The 19,093-nt window shown below is 45.5% G+C and overlaps 1 protein-coding gene across 2 annotated transcripts; it reads right to left on the reverse strand.

Annotated features, from left to right (window-relative positions):
• Positions 1–1,019: 1,019 nt before the first annotated feature.
• Positions 1,020–16,241, reverse strand: LOC147120631 (tubulin alpha-1D chain-like). 2 transcript variants are annotated; one of them, XM_085986784.1, is made up of 4 exons: positions 16,137–16,241; positions 4,075–4,297; positions 3,789–3,937; positions 1,020–2,759 (listed from the first exon to the last, which is right to left on the reverse strand). In XM_085986784.1, exons 1-4 carry the CDS (start codon positions 16,137–16,139, stop codon positions 1,785–1,787), a joined length of 1,350 nt encoding a protein of 449 aa, XP_085842910.1. In that variant the 5' UTR covers positions 16,140–16,241; the 3' UTR covers positions 1,020–1,784. The 2 variants fall into 2 exon arrangements, with proteins under 2 accessions (XP_085842910.1, XP_085842911.1); XM_085986785.1 differs by lacking the exon at positions 16,137–16,241 and adding an exon at positions 6,490–6,625.
• Between the last annotated feature and the right edge of the window lie 2,852 nt (positions 16,242–19,093).

Genomic DNA, 19,093 nt, shown 5'->3' on the forward strand with positions numbered 1-19,093 from the left:
TCCTTTATAATTGTTCATAGCCCCGTAACATTCCCTGGCCCAAGAAGGCAGGCTTCTGTAATCAACTGTGGATGAATACAAGCTCATCTGAATGGCGTGGACATGTTGGTGAACATAGCGTACCACTTGCTTTTATTACTGATTTCAGCAAGTTCAAGCTGCAATAACGTATGCTACTGAACATCTTCCTATTTCCATCTCCAAGTGCTGTCTTAACTGTCCCAATCTGGAAATAACTTTTCTTGTTAATAGTCAAAACAAGTGAGTCAGTGATCTCTGGTAGTGCAATGTACACAAATGTGCAATGTACACAAATGTAATCATTGCAGATTCATCAAGTGAAGGGTAAACATTCCTAGGATGAGAGCATTGCCCTAGGAAGAGAGATTGGGCCTATACTCTGGAGTTTAGAAGAATGAGAGGTGAACTCATTGAAACATACAAGATTCCAAGGGGGATTGACAGGGTAGATGCCAAGAGGTTGTTTCCTCTGGCTGGAGAGTCTAGAACTGGGACCCGGGGGAGCACAGTCTCAGGATAAGGGGCCGACCATTTAGGACTGAGGGGAGGAGGAGTTTCTTCACTCGGAGGGTTGTGAATCTTTGGAATTCTCTGCGCCAGAGGGCTGTGGATGCGGAGTATATTCACGGCTGAGAAAGATAGATTTTTGGACTCTAGGGGAATCAAGGGATATGGAGAGAAGGCAAAAAAGGGGAGTTCAGGTCAAAGATCAGCCATGATCTTATTGAATGGCGGAGCAGGCTCGAAGGGCCTACTCCTGCTCCTAATTCTTATGTTCTCCTCCTAGGTACTTGGGTCAATTTTGTCCTGCATCTGAAGAAATTAACAATTCTTCCCCAGTATGTCTTAACCCAAGCTGCTCTTTCCATGGTTCTGCAGTAGCACCAATATATTGAACAGCAAGTACAGTACTTGCTCAAAACTTCAGAAATCCTGCAATGAAAGTACTGACTCGACAGGTTAAAATTTTAAAAAACTGCAAAGATTGAATCAAAATGAACTTTTATATAGCCACAAAAGTTTATTGAAACATTTTGTTCTAAACATTACAAATATTAGGAATGGTTAATTATTTCTCCCGACTCATTTTAAATTGGAAGTCGTGCCATTTCGGCACAAGTGTACCATTTTAATAGTATTGTGCTCTAGATCAGAGTGGCCAGCTGGAGTCTCCGGAAACACATGCACCTCCTCTGTTGGCAGGCTTCTTGCACCGACCTACAGCTTCAATCGTGATGCAGAATAACATTGGAATAGGCATAATTCCTTCCTTTCAAAACTCTGCTAAACAATAGATTTTGGATTAATTACGATGTTAACTAGTTACTTTTTGCCCAAATGTGCTCCTCAGTTGCCAGCAGGGTTTGTGCCACGTGCAGAGGGCTTTGGTGTCATCACAAGCACAGTCAAAATTAGCCAGGTTCCACATTTATAGCGAAATGGTAGAGTAGGACTACATTTTGTTGTAGTTAAAGTATACCACTATATATAAAAAACACACTGCTATGTCAATTCCTTTTTCTGAAACACGAGCTTTTACCAGTCGCCCATCCAGTTCTAGATTTTTACATTTCTTATTGCGAATAAGTAAATGTTCAGCAAACTTACTACAAAAGTAGCACAATTTTAGCAAGAACAGCACAACTTCCACTTGGGGAGGAAAAAAAAAAGTACTCAAGATCAAGTGACTTCCCCCTTAAAGGGCACCTTGAATCCAACCAGCAAACTGATCTCAAACAACACTCAGGAATGTTTCAGTTCTCTTAATACTCCTCTTCTTCACCTTGATCCTCAACACTATCTGCACCAACCTCTTCGTAATCTTTCTCCAAGGCTGCCATGTCTTCACGGGCCTCAGAGAACTCCCCTTCCTCCATCCCCTCCCCCACGTACCAGTGCACAAAGGCGCGCTTGGCATACATCAGATCAAACTTGTGATCAAGGCGAGCCCAGGCCTCGGCGATGGCCGTGGTGTTGCTCAGCATACACACCGCGCGCTGCACCTTGGCCAGGTCCCCACCAGGCACCACAGTGGGAGGCTGGTAATTGATGCCAACCTTGAAGCCGGTTGGGCACCAGTCCACAAACTGAATGGTGCGTTTGGTCTTGATTGTGGCAATAGCAGCATTGACATCTTTTGGCACCACGTCACCCCGATAGAGCAGACAGCAAGCCATGTACTTGCCATGGCGAGGGTCACACTTGACCATCTGGTTTGCTGGCTCAAAGCAGGAATTGGTGATCTCAGCTACAGACAGTTGCTCATGGTAAGCCTTCTCAGCTGAGGTTACAGGAGCATAGGTAGCCAGAGGGAAGTGGATACGTGGGTATGGAACTAAATTAGTCTGGAACTCTGTCAGATCAACATTCAAGGCACCGTCAAAGCGAAGGGACACTGTAATGGAAGAGACAATCTGACCAATTAGTCGGTTCAAATTGGTGTAGGTTGGGCGCTCAATGTCCAGGTTTCTGCGACAGATGTCATAGATGGCTTCATTGTCTACCATGAAGGCACAGTCCGAGTGCTCGAGGGTGGTGTGAGTGGTCAGGATGGAGTTGTAGGGTTCGACTACTGCTGTGGAGATCTGAGGAGCCGGGTAGATGGCAAATTCAAGTTTGGACTTCTTGCCGTAGTCGACGGAGAGACGTTCCATCAGCAGGGAAGTGAAACCAGAGCCGGTGCCTCCGCCAAAGCTGTGGAAAATGAGGAAACCCTGGAGTCCTGTGCACTGGTCTGACTATGGAGGTGGGGGGAGAAATAAAAAAAACAGGTTACAATATGGCCAGAAAGAAGCATGCAAAAGGAAGAAAATCTCAAACTTTGATTCACCAAGTCCTGGAATCATTCTTGCTACCCTTCCAAACCCATTTATGCCCTTTTAAAAAGGTACTGTAGATTGCAACAAAATTACTCAATGTTTCAAATATGGTCATACCAATAATCTAGACAAAAATCAGATCTTTAGATGTTCTAGTACTTGGTGAATGTCCAATAATCACAACCCGATTCCTCATCCACCTACATCTTCCCCTTTTGTACATTAACAATCAATCCAGCCACCTGCTTAATTGGTCCAGATTGCTTTTGAATGCCATCAGCATCTCACGATCATCCTGTGTCACAATTAGGAGTCATCAGCAAATACAACACTATGAAATAACTTCCTCCGTATCATTCAGGAACAGAATGCTCAGCAGGCAACACAATAGATCACTGTAGAATTTTACCCTGACAATTTGGGTTAATGCATACTATATTAAATGTTCCGGAATTGATCTACAGGATTTTGTTTTTACTTTCTGCAAATGAGAGTTGTTGTGGACCTTAGACCAAATGTTTGTTAAAACCCCCCCCTTTCTTGCGCATTACCAGGTGCCAATTCAGTGATCTACACCTTCAAACCACCCAACACAGGGATACCTTAAGAGCTGTGGATTGATGAGTACCAGCAGCTAGTTTTGGAAACTACAAGAAGGCATTTCACTTGTGACTCTTAACACGCATCAAGGAGATGTGATCTTTTAGTTATCCACTCCCTGGTCAGGATTGATACACGGGTTTTCAGATGTGAAGGGAAACCTCTGAAGCCACCATCGCAGCCGAATGCACCATCACGTCCTCTAATAAAATACATGAAAATAGATCATGTGAGTAATGTGGTGATTTAAAACAAACACCGACAATATATCATATTCTGTTAAACTATTGCACAAATTACTGTTACGTTACCCCCCTTGGTTAATGGATCGTAATGCAAGAATCTTACTAGTTTACGGAGTTTGTCAAGGACCAAGTCAATCAGCTCCTTGCCGATGGTGTAGTGCCCACGGGCGTAGTTGTTGGCAGCATCTTCCTTCCCGGTGATGAGCTGCTCAGGGTGGAACAGCTGTTGATAGGTACCACTGCGAACCTCATCTGCAATGCAGAATAGCAGCAAGTTTTTTTTCTCCCCCCATGTATACACATATACAAGGGATAAATTGCTGAAACACTTTTGTACCAAGCAGCTCTATAAACAGAGAATAATAAATGCATTCTCTCGCTGGACTTACCAATCACAGTTGGTTCCAAATCAACAAAGACAGCCCGTGGGACGTGCTTCCCTGCTCCAGTCTCACTGAAGAAGGTGTTGAAAGAGTCATCTCCGCCTCCAATGGTCTTGTCACTGGGCATCTGCCCATCGGGCTGGATGCCATGCTCCAAACAGTACAGCTCCCAGCAGGCATTGCCCATCTGGACACCGGCCTGGCCAACATGGATGGAGATACATTCACGCTATGGGACAAAACAAACAGCACAAATTCATTTAGCTACTAGTCGTGACAGTACACGTTGGTTCCTTACTAAACACATTTTGGGGCATTTATATACAAAAGCCTCGACTCGATAATGCAATGCTAATACAAAAAGCAAAGTATTGCAGATGCTGGAAATCCAAAATGAACAGAGAATGCTGGATGAAAGGTCATCGATCTGAAACGCTAACTCTGTCTCTTCACAGATGCTGCCTGCCCTGCTGATTAAATGACGAGAGAAACAGTTCTTTCCACTGGTGGGTTGGGAGGTCAGTAGCCAAAGGGCACAGATTTCAGATAGTTGGCAAGAGTGATGGGATTCTTTTTAAAATAGAGAGAGAGAGAGAGAGAGTGGTTGTGATCAAGAATGTACTGTCTGAAAGGGCAGTAGAAGCACATTCAACAGTAACTTTCAAAAGGGAATTGGATAAATATTCAAAGGGAAAGGTTTTTACAGGGCTATGGAAAAGGAGTGGGACTAATTTGATAGCTCTTTCAAAGAGCCGGCACAGGCACAATAGGTCGAATGGCCTCCTTCAGTGTTGCAAGATGCTTTGATTTGGAGGGTGCACTCGTGGCAGTGTATAAAAACATCTGCACTATTCACTCAGCGAGAGCATTACAAGATTGCTCCAACATCACTGATCTTGATAGTATCACTACAGAATCAAAGAATAAAGCCAGGAAACCAGCCATCCTGCTCGTGTTATTCCCTGCCCCTATACGAGCCCAGTCTAATCGCACCCCCCACACATCCTTTAATATTCCTATTTACAAGCAACTGCCTAATTTCCCTATTTAAAGAATGTAACAGGCTATGGAAGAAAATTCCACATTCTAACCACTGTGCATAAAGAATGATTTTTCCTCACATCCCCTTTAAGTCCTTGTGATAATCTTAAAGTTTCCGCCCCTCATTGTCTCACTACTTACTGCATCATATCTGTTCTTAACCTTGAAGAGCTGCATCAGGTGACCCCTTAACCATTCCAGCTCTTCTCACAATGCTCTCTCATCACTGCAGCCCCCAGTCACTAGTAACATCCTAGTAAAACTACCACACCTTTTCTAGATTTTTCTTTTGGGATGCACGAAACCGCATAGAATACTCAAAACTGCAGTCTAACTGAACTATCACTTCTGTGCTTATTGATCGACACTGGCTTCTAGTTCCCCCAATGCTGCACATAAAAATCACCCTCGTGTTTAAAACCCTTCATACCCCGCCCCATCTCTGCGATCCCCTCCAGCAGTCGCCATTCCTCAGATTGTGGCCTCTTGTCCATCCCCCCCCCCCACCATTGGCAGCTGTATCGGGATCACATTCCAGAATTCCCTCTAACCCTCCCTTTCCTCCTTCAAGACGCTCCTTAAAACCCACCATGACACCACTCCCAATATCTTTAGCTCAAGTGTTCATTTTATTTATGATTCTGCAAAACACCATGGGATGCATTTCTACATTAAAGACAATATATAAAATGAAGGTGGAACACATTGTAAAGGCTATAAATCCATCATTTAAAAAAAAAACATTTCTTTAAAACAATCCAACATTCTCTTGTTTGCAGCATGGAGCGGTACTGTGAAACAGAATAACTTAGTCTGCTGCCTCTCTACACCACTGCTAACATCGGATCAGAACAGAACTGCATGCAGCAAACAGCTGAATCCTATTACACAGAAGTAGGCTGGGCAAAGAAAGATGTCCTAATAAGGCTCCCAGTTACACACAATAGATAGCAATGGCTGTTTAGGCAGGAACAATGAGAATGTAATCAGAAACATTTTGACATGGTTTTAAACTTGGAATTTGCTGATACAGGAACTGCGTATGCATAGATTTCACTGACTACAGAAAGCAGAGCTGCCAAATTCCACACAGATTCCACATTGAACAAACTGATTCCTCCCCTTCCCCCAACCACATCCTGACCCAGGGAAAGTGTTGAAATGTTCAATTGTTTTCCTTCAAATTTAATTGAAAAAATGAAAGTTACAATTGTTTCTCTTTAAAATGTAGTAATTGAAAATTATGCCAAGACTGCATTCTCAAGCATAAACATTTCTGCAAAAAAAAAAATGGGGCCTAGCATAGCTGTACAGCATTCTCATTGTTCTAAAGACCACATTCTTTAACAGTACATTAAGCAATTAAATCTTAATCCTCACCATTGCAATACCCTTCTGTCACACAATCTTCAGGAACCAGCAAAGATTTTATGCAAAATGGAGATTTGTGTCCTCGAAATTGCAGCGATACAGAACAATGACCAAGCAAGCTAGTCTGAGATTGCTGGCAGCAGCAGAACACGAGGGCGTGGTTTAGCACATCAGACTAGACCTCCCCAGGAGATTCCCCGCACTACCAATTGAATCGGCAATTAGAACACTGCTCCAGTAGAAAACTGCCAGGCAAATAATCAGCTAGCACAAATAAAACCCCCAAAATATACTGGGTATATGGTTTATAATAAGTGCAGTCTGTTTTGTTGTCTGAATATGTATCCCAGTCTGTGCTCCCCTCAAGTGCTGTCGATACAAACTATTCCCTGGATAGGAGCACATTGGGCAGGGAATCAGTCAATGCTGCTGCCAAAGCAGAGTCTGGGTAATTCACCCCTACTCTGGGGCAATGTGCATGACTCCAAATGCCCTATAAAGGCTGAAAACTCACTGGAGGTGGTAAATAATGTATAAAAATCTATTGCTCCCTTCATGGCCCAGTAATTAAAGGCACCATCCCATGTAAAAAGCCAGAAGGTCCCAGGTATGAATCTTACTGTTCCTACTTTCTCTCCCCCCCACCCCCCAAAAAAACTGAACCCTGTTGTTAGAAGTTAGGACTATAGGTGTAAAAAAAACCTCAGTCCCAGATGCCATGCACTGCTCTTCTAAAATGCTGCATTGCCACAGAATCTTAACCATAGGCTGTTTTGATGGTACATTTAATGGTTATTAAATAAGATTAGGAATACAGAAACCTAAAATCAATTATAAGGGAGCAAACTCATTTGAGGGTTTTAGATAAAAGTATGGGGGTATTTTAATCCCAGCCATTCATCCACTAGAAACCAGTGGAGCATCTCCTCATCCAATCTCAATCTCAATTCTCCTCTCGGATTTCACTGCCCTCCCTCCATATCAACTCCTATGCATATTCCCAGCCACCACAGTTGCCGCTAATTATTTTGGGTGCACAGCCCCTTTAAATTACTGTGTGCAGAACCGGCAGATCACTGCGCAGCCGTGCAGTTTAAAGGAAACATTGGCGGCCACCCCATGCTCTCATAGCCCCTCTACTCCCATCATCTCAATTAAAGGCACAGCCATCTCCAAACACTTCCTCGTATTTGTCACCACCCACATAATCCTACCTCCAATCCAACCCCACTACCTATCTGCGTCTAACCCAGGAAAAACACTTCCTGCCCTGCCCAACTAGCCTTTGACCCTCCATTCACCACAATACTTCTGCAGCATTCGATAAGCTCAACCACTCACCTCCACCTTGGATGCCCTCGTCCCCAGAAAAACCCTTGCCCTTTCCCACCCTGGGATGGCCCCAAACTTAGCTCCCTCAAGTAGAGTGGGACACAAACTTTAGTGCACCAGGCATACAACTAGTTTAGCCATCCATCATCAGATCTGGCTGGACTACATCAAACACTAAACTAGGAGCCATAAATTTAAAAAAAAGTCACCAATAAATCAAATAGGGAATTCGGGAGAAACTGCTTTCCCAAGAGGGGTTAGATGGAGTAGTTAAGGCAAATAGCACAGATGTAATTAAGGGGATGTTCGATAAACACAAGGGAGAAAGGAACAGAAGCATATGCTGACAGGGTTAGCAGAGGGGTGGGTGGAGGCTTGTCTGACACAGAAACACGTATGGAACCTGTGGGCCAAAGGGCCTGTTTCTGCACTGTACATTTTATGTCATTGTTGGGCTCTCCTCTGCCAAAATCCACTCACTCCAGGATCATTCTATAAAGCCCTGGCTTCTTCATTTCTCTCCTCTTTCTCCCCCCCCCCCCCCCCCCCCCCCCCCCCCCTACCAATCCTCTCCATTGCTCCCGCCACCTTAACAAGTGCAAGGAGACCATGGACTTGTCACCAAGATGACAATGTTTTGTTCACCTCCCAGTCACATTCGTCTTTTCCCTACAAAGCCAAATTTCCCCCATATGTTCTCTGCTGTTCTAACCCTTTCTCCAGATTTTCCACCCATCATCCCCTCCGAGCTCATTTTTACATCCACCTCCTGTTTCTCAACCTGATTCCAATCACCCAACTTCCTTCCCTGGCTCCTATGCCATTGTAAATGGTTCCCTCTCCTCACAATGTCCCCCTCCCTTCCAAAAACCACTGTCATCACCCCACCTCAATACCTGCAAAGTACACCCCCAGTCTCCAACTTCCCTTTCAGTTCATTTTACATTGCCTCACAAATCTATTTTCATAAACTCCACGCTTCAATCCTCTCCAAACAGGAATTCACCCCTGCACAAGACCAAAATGACAGCCTCTAACTGCGACTGATGCACTATCCCTCTTCATCTTTAGACCTCTGCAGTCTATACTCAGCCACATCTATTGTCTAGCTCAGGATTGTCCTTACTTGGTCCAATAGTACCATTCAAATCCTAGCCAGAGCAGCTCCAGCAATTGCACTGCATCATTACCTCAGTACCCAAGGATCTATTGTTGCCCCCACCCTGTTCCTGGATGGTCTGCCATTTTGACCAGTTAAATATCAGAATGATGCCATCTTGGACCCTGGCCACAAACTCCGCACCATTCTTGCTACCGATTCCACCCCACTTCCTGGCCACCGTCTCCAGTTGAACCAGATTGTTCGCAACCTTGGGCTGTATCTGGCCCAGAGTTCAGTTCCCAGCCCCATATCCTCTCCATCACAAAGACCACCTCTCTATATCACCTGTGTCCACCCTGCCTCAGCCCATCTGCTGACAAAACCCTCATCCATGCCTTTGACTCCTCCAGACTAGACTATTTCAATATCTCCTGGCTGCCCTCCCAACCTCTGCTATCCCACACCAAGTCACACTTACCCATCACCCTTGTCCATGCTGATCGCTCTCACCACCCCCACCGTCCTCCAACACCTCAATTTTAAATTCTCATGTTTAAATCCCTTCATGGCCTTGCACCTCCATCGCTATAACCTTCTCCAGCCCTATAACCCACTGTCAACTCTCTATTCCTCCAACTATTGCCTCATGCATCTTTCACTCCCTTCACCCCATTGGCAGCTGTGCCTTCAGCCAACAAGGTCCTAAACTCAAATTACTTCACTAAACCATTTCATCTCACTTCCAAGACCTTATTTAAAACCCACTTTGAACAAGTTTGTAGTCAACCCTCTTAATATCTCCCTTTACTTGGTACCAATTTTTGTCTGATTTTGTTTGTGAAGCACCATGGGATATTTTTCTATGTTAAAAGGTGCTATGCGAGTACAATTTGTTGCTGTTGTAAAAGGTTACATATTGGGAAGAAGTTACTTAAGTTAAAGGAGGACAAAGCGTTATGACCTGATGGGGCACATTTAACAACTGAGGGAAATGCAAAATTAGTGGCGGTCTGAGAAATTATATTACAGGGTTCTACTGAGAATAGATGTAGGCTGGAGGACTGTAGAATAGAATACCAATTTTCAAAAAGGGAAGGCATAGCCAACCCAGGTAATGCGAGGCCAGTTAGTTTAATGTCTGTAGTAGGGAAAACCTTTGGAATCATTAAAGATTAAATTACTAAATTTTTTTTAGAAAGAGAAAATAATTAGAAGCAGCAGTAACATTTAGTGCACAAATAAAAACACTCAGCAGATCAGGCAGCATCTGTGAAGACAAACAAACAGTTAACATTTCAATTTGATGACCTTTCATCAGAACTGGAAGATGCTAGCGATACAGCTCTTCGAGGCAGGGAAAGAACAAATGGTACAAAAGCAAAATACCACAGATGCTGGAAATCTGAAATAAAAACAGAAAACGCTGGAAAAGACATGGCAATGTAATCAATAACAGTCTGATTCTTGACAGACATACATTTAGAAAGGTTGCAATGAATAAGGCTACTGTCCTTGAAGTAACCATTGCAAACAGGTGAGGCAGCATCAGTTAAGCTTTCAGGCCGATGACCTTTCATCAGAACTGAAAGATGTTAAGAGATTTTGCAAGTAGAGCCAGCAAAAAAATAAATAGAGGCAGAGCGAAGGAAAGAACAAAGGGGAAGGTCTATGACAGGACAGGAGTGATTCAATGGCAAAAGGGATGATGGTGCAAGGGAAAAAGGAGGTGGGAAAGGGACAAGTAAAGAAACAAAAGATGGGTACAGAGGAGATGTAAACAGTTACAGAAGAATAGTAGAGGGCAAAGGAAGCACGAGGAATCTGGCAAAGAGAAGGCACCCGTGGCCTGTGAATGTTGCGGAGAAAGGTGGATTGACTTTAGGGGTGCAGGCAACCCCAGCAGCCAAGCAACGATAGGGGAGCCCCACCCCACACCTCCTCCACTTCCAGTAGCTCTGCTGCAGCTACCCTCCATTACCAGCACCTGCTGTTCAAGAGAAAACAGGAGTAATGGTTAAGATTTAACATTGTTCAACTCCGTGTTAAGGCCAAATGGCTGTAATGTGCCCAATAGAAAGATGAGGCGGTGTTCCTCACGCCTTGCAATCAGTATCAAAGGAACAGTGCAGGAGGCCAAGGGCAGAGAGAGGTCAGAGTGGGAGAATTACAGGTCATGCTTGCAGACTGAACTGAAGTGTTCAACAAAGCGATCAACCAATCTGTATTTGATCGCCCCAGTGTAAGAGGTGATCACAAATTCGAAGTACTGTTCACCTGGAAGGAATGTTTGGCGCGCAGGACGATGGGAAGGGTGGTGAAAGGGCAGGAGCTGCTTCTCGTGTACTTGCATGGGAAGGTGCCAGTTGTGTGTGTGTGTGGGGGGAGAGGAGAGCAGGTGTCAGGAGAAACATAGTCCCATTTTCCTGCTCTTTCACATCATATTTATTCAGTTATCGTCAAGTATTTATCCACTTCCTTTTTAAAAGCTATTGTGGACTCTGGTAGGTACTCAAGTTATATAAAAATGTACCAGCACCACGATTTTTTATTTCCTGTAAACCACTCACTTCACTGGTTCCCAAAACTTATCCTGTATGTCAACATTGTCAGGTTGACGAAGTATCTACCAACCACAAAAAGCTAACTTCTTTCCAGATGCTGTAAGACCTGCTCTGGTTTCCAGCATTTCCTGTTGATAATTGCATTTATTTTAGATTTTCAATTTTTAAAACTACGACTATTCTGACTTGCTGTCTTTCCCCATCGACACGTTAAGGTTGGGAAGCTTAGTAACATGGGCACACAGGTGCCTCTTTATCTGGACCCAATAGGGTGGCACCAACCAGGCACCCAATGCTAAAACAAAATCTCTTCAACTATGGCACAGGCACGACATCCTGTGGTTGCATCAGTCTATGATGTTGAGAAAGCATGGTACCACACTTTAGGATGTCAAGGCCCCAGAGAGGGTAGAGAGGAGGTTTACCAGGGATGAGTTCTGTGGAGAGACTGGAGAAGCTGTGATTGTTCTCCTTAGAGCAGAGACAGTTAAGAGGAGACCTAATAGAGGCATTCAAAATTATATGAGGCTTTGACAGAGCAAGTAGAGAAACCGTTTCCACGGACAAGTCAGTAACCAGAGGTCAGAAGGACTAGAGGAGAAATGAGAGATGTCCAGAGGGTTGTTGAGATCTGGAACGCACGACCTGAAAGGTGGGGAACTTTCAGAAGGCATTTGGACATGTACTTGAGGAGGACTCATTTGCAGGGTTATTGGGGGGGGGGGGGGGGGGGGGAAGCTGGGGTGCAGAACTAAATTAAACAGCTTTTTCAAAAGGAAGCACAGGCAATGACCGGCTGAATGGCTTCCTTCTGTGCTGCGAGATGTCCAGCAGCAGCAGAAACATAAAATTCTTACAGGTCTTGACAGGGTAAATGCAGAGAGGATATTTTCCCCAATTAGGGAGTCTAGAACTAGAGGGTCACAGTCTCAGAATAAAGGGTCAGCCATTTAGGACTGCGATGAGGAGAAATTTCCTACTCAGAGGGCTGTGAATCTTTGGAATTCACTACCCCAGAGGGTTGTGGATGTTCAGTCTTTGAATATATTCAAGACCGAGATCAATAGATATTTGGGCACTAAGGTAATCAAGGGAAATAGGGATCAAGTAGGAAAGGTGGAGTTAAGAAAGTCTTGCCTTTTTACAACCACCGAATGTCCCAAAACACTTTACAGCCAACGAATTACTTTTGAAGTGGAGTCACTGTTGTAATGTGGGAAACGCAGCCACCAATTTGCACACAGCAAGCTCCCACAAACAGCAATGTGATAATGACCAGATCATCTGTTATTGTTACATTGGTGGGGATAAATCTTGGTCCAGGACACTGGGGAAGAACACCCAAGTTGAGGTCGAAGATCAGCCATGATCTTATTGGCTGGCGGAGCGGGCTCGATAGGTCGAAATGGCCTACTCCTAATATGTTATTAAAAGATTTCTGGCACAGGACACAATTCCTGGAATGTGGGCTCTAATTGCCCTCGAGAAGGTGGTGGTGGTGAGCCGCCTTCTTGAACCAGTTCAGAGTCAACCACATTGGGTCTGGAGTCACATAGGCTTAGACCAGGTAAGGATGTTAGTGAACCAGATGGGTTTTTAAGACAATCCAGTAGTTTCATGGTCACATAGAAGATAGGAGCAGGAGTAGGCCATTCGGCCCCTCGAGCCTGCTCCACCATTCAATGAGATCATGGCTGATCATCCAAATTCAGTACCCTTCTCCCCATACCCCTTGATCCCTTTAGCCTTAAGAAATATATCCAACTCCTTGAATATATTTAATGAATTGGCCTCTACTGCCTTCTGTGGTAGAGAATTCCACAGGTTCACCACTCTGAAGAAATTCCTCCTCATCTGTTTGAAATGGCTTACCCTTTATCCTTAGGCTGTGACCCCTAGTCACCATTACTGATATTAGCTTTCTAATTCATAGAAACATAGAAGATAGGAATAGGCCATTCGGCCCTTCGAGCCTGCTCCGCCATTCAATGTGATCATAGCTGATCATCCAAATTCAGTACCCTGTCCCTGCCTTTTCCCCATATCCCTTTAGCCTTAAGAAATATATCCAACTCTTTCTTGAATATATTTAATGAACTGGCCTCCACCGCCCTCTGTGGCAGAGAATTCCACAGGTTCACCACTCTGGGTGAAGAAGTTCCTCCTCATTTCAGTCCTAAATGGCTTACCCCTTATCCTTAGACTATGACCCCTGGTTCTGGACTCCCCGGCCATCAGAAACATCCTTCCTGCATCTAGTCTGTCCAGACCTGACAGAATTTTATAGGTTTCGATGATATCCCCTCAATCTTCTAAACTCCAGTGAGTATAAGCCCAATCAACACAATCTCTCCTCATACGTCATTCCTGCCATCAGCCTGGTGAATCTTCGCTGCACTCCCTCCATGGCAAGAACGTCCTTCCTCAGGTAAGGTGACCAAAACTGCACACAATACTCAAGGTGTGGTCTCACCAAGGCCCTGCACAACTGTAGCAAGGCATCCTTGTTCCTTAAGTACCCTGGAATGTAGACCATCAGGCCCTGGGGATTTGTCAGCCTTCAGTCCCATCAATTTTCCTAACACCATTTCCCTACAAATACTGATTTCTTTCAGTTCCTCTTTCATCAGACCCTATGTTCCCCGGCATCTCTGGGAGGTTATTTGTGTCCTCCTTTGTGAAGACAGAACCAAAGTATGTATTTAGTTGGTCTGCCATGTCCTTGTTTCCCATTATAAATTCCCTGGATTCTGACTGCAAGGGACCTACGCTTGACTTCAGCAATCTTTTTCTCTTCACATATCTATAAAAGCTTTTACAGTCAGTTTTTATGTTCCCTGCTAGCTTACTCATTCTATTTTCCCTTTCTTAATTAATCCCTTTGTCGACTCCTAAACTGCTCCCAATCCTCAGGATTATTGCTTTTTCTGGCCAATTTATGTCCTCTCCTTAGATCTTACCCTATCCCTAATTTCCCTTGTTAGCCACGGTCGAGTCACCTTTTTTGTTTTATTTTTATGCCAAACTGGGATGAACAAATTCTGTAGCTCATCCATTCGGTCTTTGAATGTTTGCCATTGCCTATCCACCGTCAACCCTTTGAGTGCCATCCCCCAATCAATCCTACCCAACTCGCTCCTCAGACCATCGTAGTTTCCTTTATTTAAATTGAGGACCCTTGTCTCAGTCAACTACTTCATTCTCCATCTTAATGAAGAATTCGATCATATTATGATCGCTCCGACCCAAGGGACCTCATACAAGATTGCTAATTAATCCTTTCTCGTTACATAATACCCAGTCTAAGATGGCCTGATCTCTGGTTGGTTCCTCGACATATTGGTCCAGGAAACCATCCCGTAAACACTCCAGGAATTCCTCCTCCACAGTATTGTTACTAATTTGGTTGGCCCAATCTATATGTAGATTAAAGTCACCCATGATGACTGCTGTGCCCTTATTGCACGCTTCTTTAATTTCCCTTTTAATACCATCCCCAACCTCCACCTTACTGTTTGGAGGTCTATATACCACTCCCACTAATGTTTTTCCCCCCCCCCCCTTAGTATTTCTCAATTCTACCCATACAGATTCCACATCATCAGAGTTAATATCCTTCATTACAGTTGTGTTAATCCCTTCTTTAACCAGTAATGCTACCCCACCTCCCTTTCCTTTTTGCCTATCTTTCCTGAATATCGAATACCCCTAGATGTTGAGTTCCCAGTCTTGGCCATCCTTGAGCCACGTTTCCGTAATCCTAACCAAATCAATCATATTCATTTACTTCTATTTGCGCAGCCAATTCATCCACCTTATTACAAATGCTCCTCGCATTAAAGACACAAAGCCTTCAGGCTTGTTTTTTTTTTAAACGCTCTTAGACCTATTAGAATTATTTACTGTGGCCACGTTTGGTCCAGATTTATTTTATTTTAACTGAAATTAAATTCCCCAGCTGCCATGGTGGGATTTGAACTGACACCCACTATGCTACCGTATCCACCCCCCCCGCCCATCCAAGAGCCGAGACCAGCACGTGACAACAAGGCTCGCCGCAGGATGCCCGCGCCCACTCGTCCCTCCGCAGGCTGCGGCGCGTATGTATGCGCAAACACCCCCCCGCATGCGCGCACACCCCCATCCAGCGGCAGGCTGGGCGCCGCGCATGCGCGCACACCACATCCAGCGGCGGGCTGCAGACACCCCCGCCCCATCCAGCGGCAGGCTGGGCGCCGCGCATGCGCGCCGCAACTTCCCCCTCCTCAGCGCCTCACTGAGGGGACGTGCCGCCATTTTGGGTGCCTGCAGTTAATGGAGGGCGCGGGAAGGGAGGGAGGGGGTGGGGTGGTGGAAGAAAAAAAAACTTTTAGCACGGCTTTCATTTTAAACATCGTCGCTGCCGAGAGTCCGATTTCCAGAAGGCCCTCTCACATTCATCTTTCCGCGGGTGGCATTTAAATAAAAAAAGCGGAAGGGCGCGGGATTGGCAAGCCCCGAGCGCGGGAGGCCGTTACTTTGAGGGGGAGGAAAAAAATCCCCTCATCAAACCGGCTTTAAGGAATGCTGAAGCCATTTGGTGCTTGCTTTTTTTTAAAACCGAAAAAAAAATGCAGGAATAGCGAGAGGGGAAAGGAAAAAAAAGACAGACAGACACGTACCATTCTCGTCTTCAACTGGCGCGCTTTACTCGAGAATGCTCAACAGCCGTTTGCGACCTTAAATACGCATGCGTAACTACGCCCCAGGTCTGCTAGTACGCATGCGTGGCTGCAGCAGGGTCTGCGTGGCTGCAGCAGGGTCTCCGCCCCCGCTCGCACGCACAGCACGCACGTATTGCGAGCGACGCCACCGCGATTAGGTCAGACGTCATTGCCTCTTGAATGCGCAACCTTTTAATGCGCATGCGTTGTAACTCCTGCAGCTTTCCCGCACCCTTTGTGCCAATAGCAAAATACTGCAGATGTTGGAAATCCGAAATAACAACAGAAAATGCTGGAAAAACTCAGCAAGTCAGGCAACATCCGTGGAGAGAAATTTGAGTTGACGTTTCGGGTTTGACCCTTCTTCAAAACTGGAGAGAAAAGGAACTAGATCGAAGGCAGGGCTGCGATCGGACAAAAGAATAAAAGAACCAAAAGAAGTAAAAGAGATTAGAAGCTAGACGAGATGGTAATAGGCTGTGATTAGGTGTAAAGTGTACTGGCAGGGCAAAAGATAGCTGCCAGGTGTGAGAGAGAAACAAAAGGAAAGGGGGGGGGGGGAAAGGAAAGGAGTGGAAAAATATAAGTGAAAATGAAATAGGGGCCAAGGTTATGATCTGAAATTGTTGAACTCGATATTGAGACCGGAAGGCTGCAGACTGCCTAATCGGAAGATGAGGTGCTGTTCCTCGAGTTTACGTTGAGCTTCCGTGGAACAGTACAAGAGGCCAAGGACGGTGAGGTCCGAGTGGGAATGGAGCGGTGAATTGAAATGACAGGCGACCGGAAGCTCGGGGTCACCCTTACGGACTGAACGGAGGTGTTCCGCAAAGCGGTCACCCAATCTGCGTTTGGTCTCCCCAATGTAGAGGAGACCGCATCGTGAGCAGCGAATACAGTATACTAGATTGCGAGAAGTACAAGTAAATCGCTGTTTCACCTGGAAGGGGTGTTTGGGGCCCTGGACAGTGGGGAGGGGGGAGGTATAGGGGCAGGTGTTACATCTCCTCCGCTTGCACGGGAAGGTGCCAGGCGAAGGGGAAGGGCTGTTTGGGGTGATAGAGGAGTGGACTAGGGTGTCTCGGAGAGAGCGGTCCCTGCGGAATGCTGAAAGGGGAGGGGAGGGGAAGATACGTTTGGTGGTGGGATCACTTTGGAGGTAGCGGAAATGCCGGAGGATGATCCGTTGAATGTGGAGGCTGGTGGGGTGAAAGGTGAGGACAAGGGGAACCCTATCGTGGTTCCGGGAGGGAGGGGCAGGGGTGAGGGCAGAGGTGCGGGAGATAGAACTGACACGGTCGAGGGCAGTGTCAACCACGGTAGAGGGGAATCCTCGGTTGCGGAAAAAGGAAGACATGTCTGAAGCACTGGTGTGGAAGGTGGCATCGTCGGAGCAGATACGGCGGAGGCGGAGAAACTGGGAGAATGGAATAGAGTCCTTACAGGAAGCGGGGTGGGAGGAAGTGTAGTCCAGGTAGCTGTGGGAGTCAGTGGGCTTGTAGTAAATATTGGTCGATAACCTATCCCCAGAGATGGAGACGGAGAAGTCGAGGAAGGGAAGGGAAGAGTCAGAGATGGACCATGTGAAGGTGAGGGAAGGGTGGAAATTGGAGGCAAAGTGAATGAAATTGTCAAGTTCGGGGCGAGAGCAGGAAACGGCACCGATACAGTCATCAATGTATCGGAAAAAGAGGTGAGGGAGGGGACCCGAGTAGGACTAGAACAAAGATTGTTCCACATAGCCCACGAAAAGGCAGGCATAGCTAGGACCCATGCGGGTACCCATGGCAACACCTTTGATTTGGAGGAAATGAGTGGAGTTAAAGGAGAAGTTGTTCAAGTTTGTGCCAAGTTTGGATCTGAGGAAGGATGTTCTCCTTATCTGAGGAAGGGTTTGAGTACAGGAACAAGGATGTCTTGCTGCAGTTGTACAGGGCCTTGGTGAGACCACATCTTGAGTATTGTGGTATTTGACCCCTTGTGACCCCACCTCATTGCTCTTTGATGTAATGTTTCCCTGACTGACCTGTTTGGACACCATTCACACCTTTGACTGCTGTGATTATCTCTCTGCCGAGGTGTGATAAATAGCAGTTGGAAAGGTTACCTGTAAACATCTGACATGATTCTCTGACTATATAAGCTGTGTCTTTATGCATTTCTCCACTTCACCTGAAGAAGGAGCAGCGCTCCGAAAGCTTGTGATTTCAAATAAAGCTGTTGGACTATAACCTGGTGTCGTGTGACTTCTTACATTTGAGTATTGTGTGCAGCTTTGGTCGCCTTATCTGAGGAAGGATGTTCTTGCCATGGAGGGAGTGCAGCGAAGATTCACCAGACTGATACCTGGGATGGCAGGAATGATGTATGAGGAGCGATTGGGTCGATTGGGCTTATACTCACTGGAGTTTAGAAGAATGAGAGGGGATCTCATTGAAACTTATAAAATTCTAACAGGACTAGACAGACTAAATGCAGGAAGGATGTACCCGATGGTAAGGGAGTCCAGAACCAGGTGTCACAGTCTAAGGATAAGTGGTAAGCCATTTAAGACAGAAATGAGGAGCAATTTCTTCACCCAGAGAATGGTGAACCTGTGGAATTCTCTACCACAGAAGGCAGTGGAGGCCAATTCATTAAATATATTCAAGAAGGAGTTAGATATATTTCTTAAGGCTAAAGGGATCAAGGGATATGGAGAGAAGGCAGGGACAGGGTACTGAATTTGGATGATCAGCCATGATCTCATTGAATGGCGGAGCAGGCTCGAGGGGCCGAATGGCCTACTCCTGCTCCTATCTTCTATGTTTCTATGGATCAGTCAGTACAACTCCCCACCTGTGTGTGACTCTGACAGTTCCAGCCCCACTCCAGGTGGGGACTTGAGGAAATTAATCATTATAAAATAAAATACC

Source organism: Somniosus microcephalus, chromosome 4, assembly GCF_052327205.1.
Source record: "Somniosus microcephalus isolate GS21.2 chromosome 4, FLI_Smic_1.0, whole genome shotgun sequence".
In the NCBI taxonomy this organism is placed as follows: Eukaryota; Metazoa; Chordata; class Chondrichthyes; order Squaliformes; family Somniosidae; genus Somniosus; species Somniosus microcephalus.

Bases quoted from the DNA above. Each gene is read 5' to 3' on its own strand.
- LOC147120631 (XM_085986784.1), bottom strand. The intron at 3,938-4,074 runs GTAAGTCCAGCG...TCTGCATTGCAG, and splicing joins TTTGGAACCAACTGTGATTG to ATGAGGTTCGCAGTGGTACC. The intron at 2,760-3,788 runs GTAAGATTCTTG...CCACCTCCATAG, and splicing joins TTGACAAACTCCGTAAACTA to TCAGACCAGTGCACAGGACT.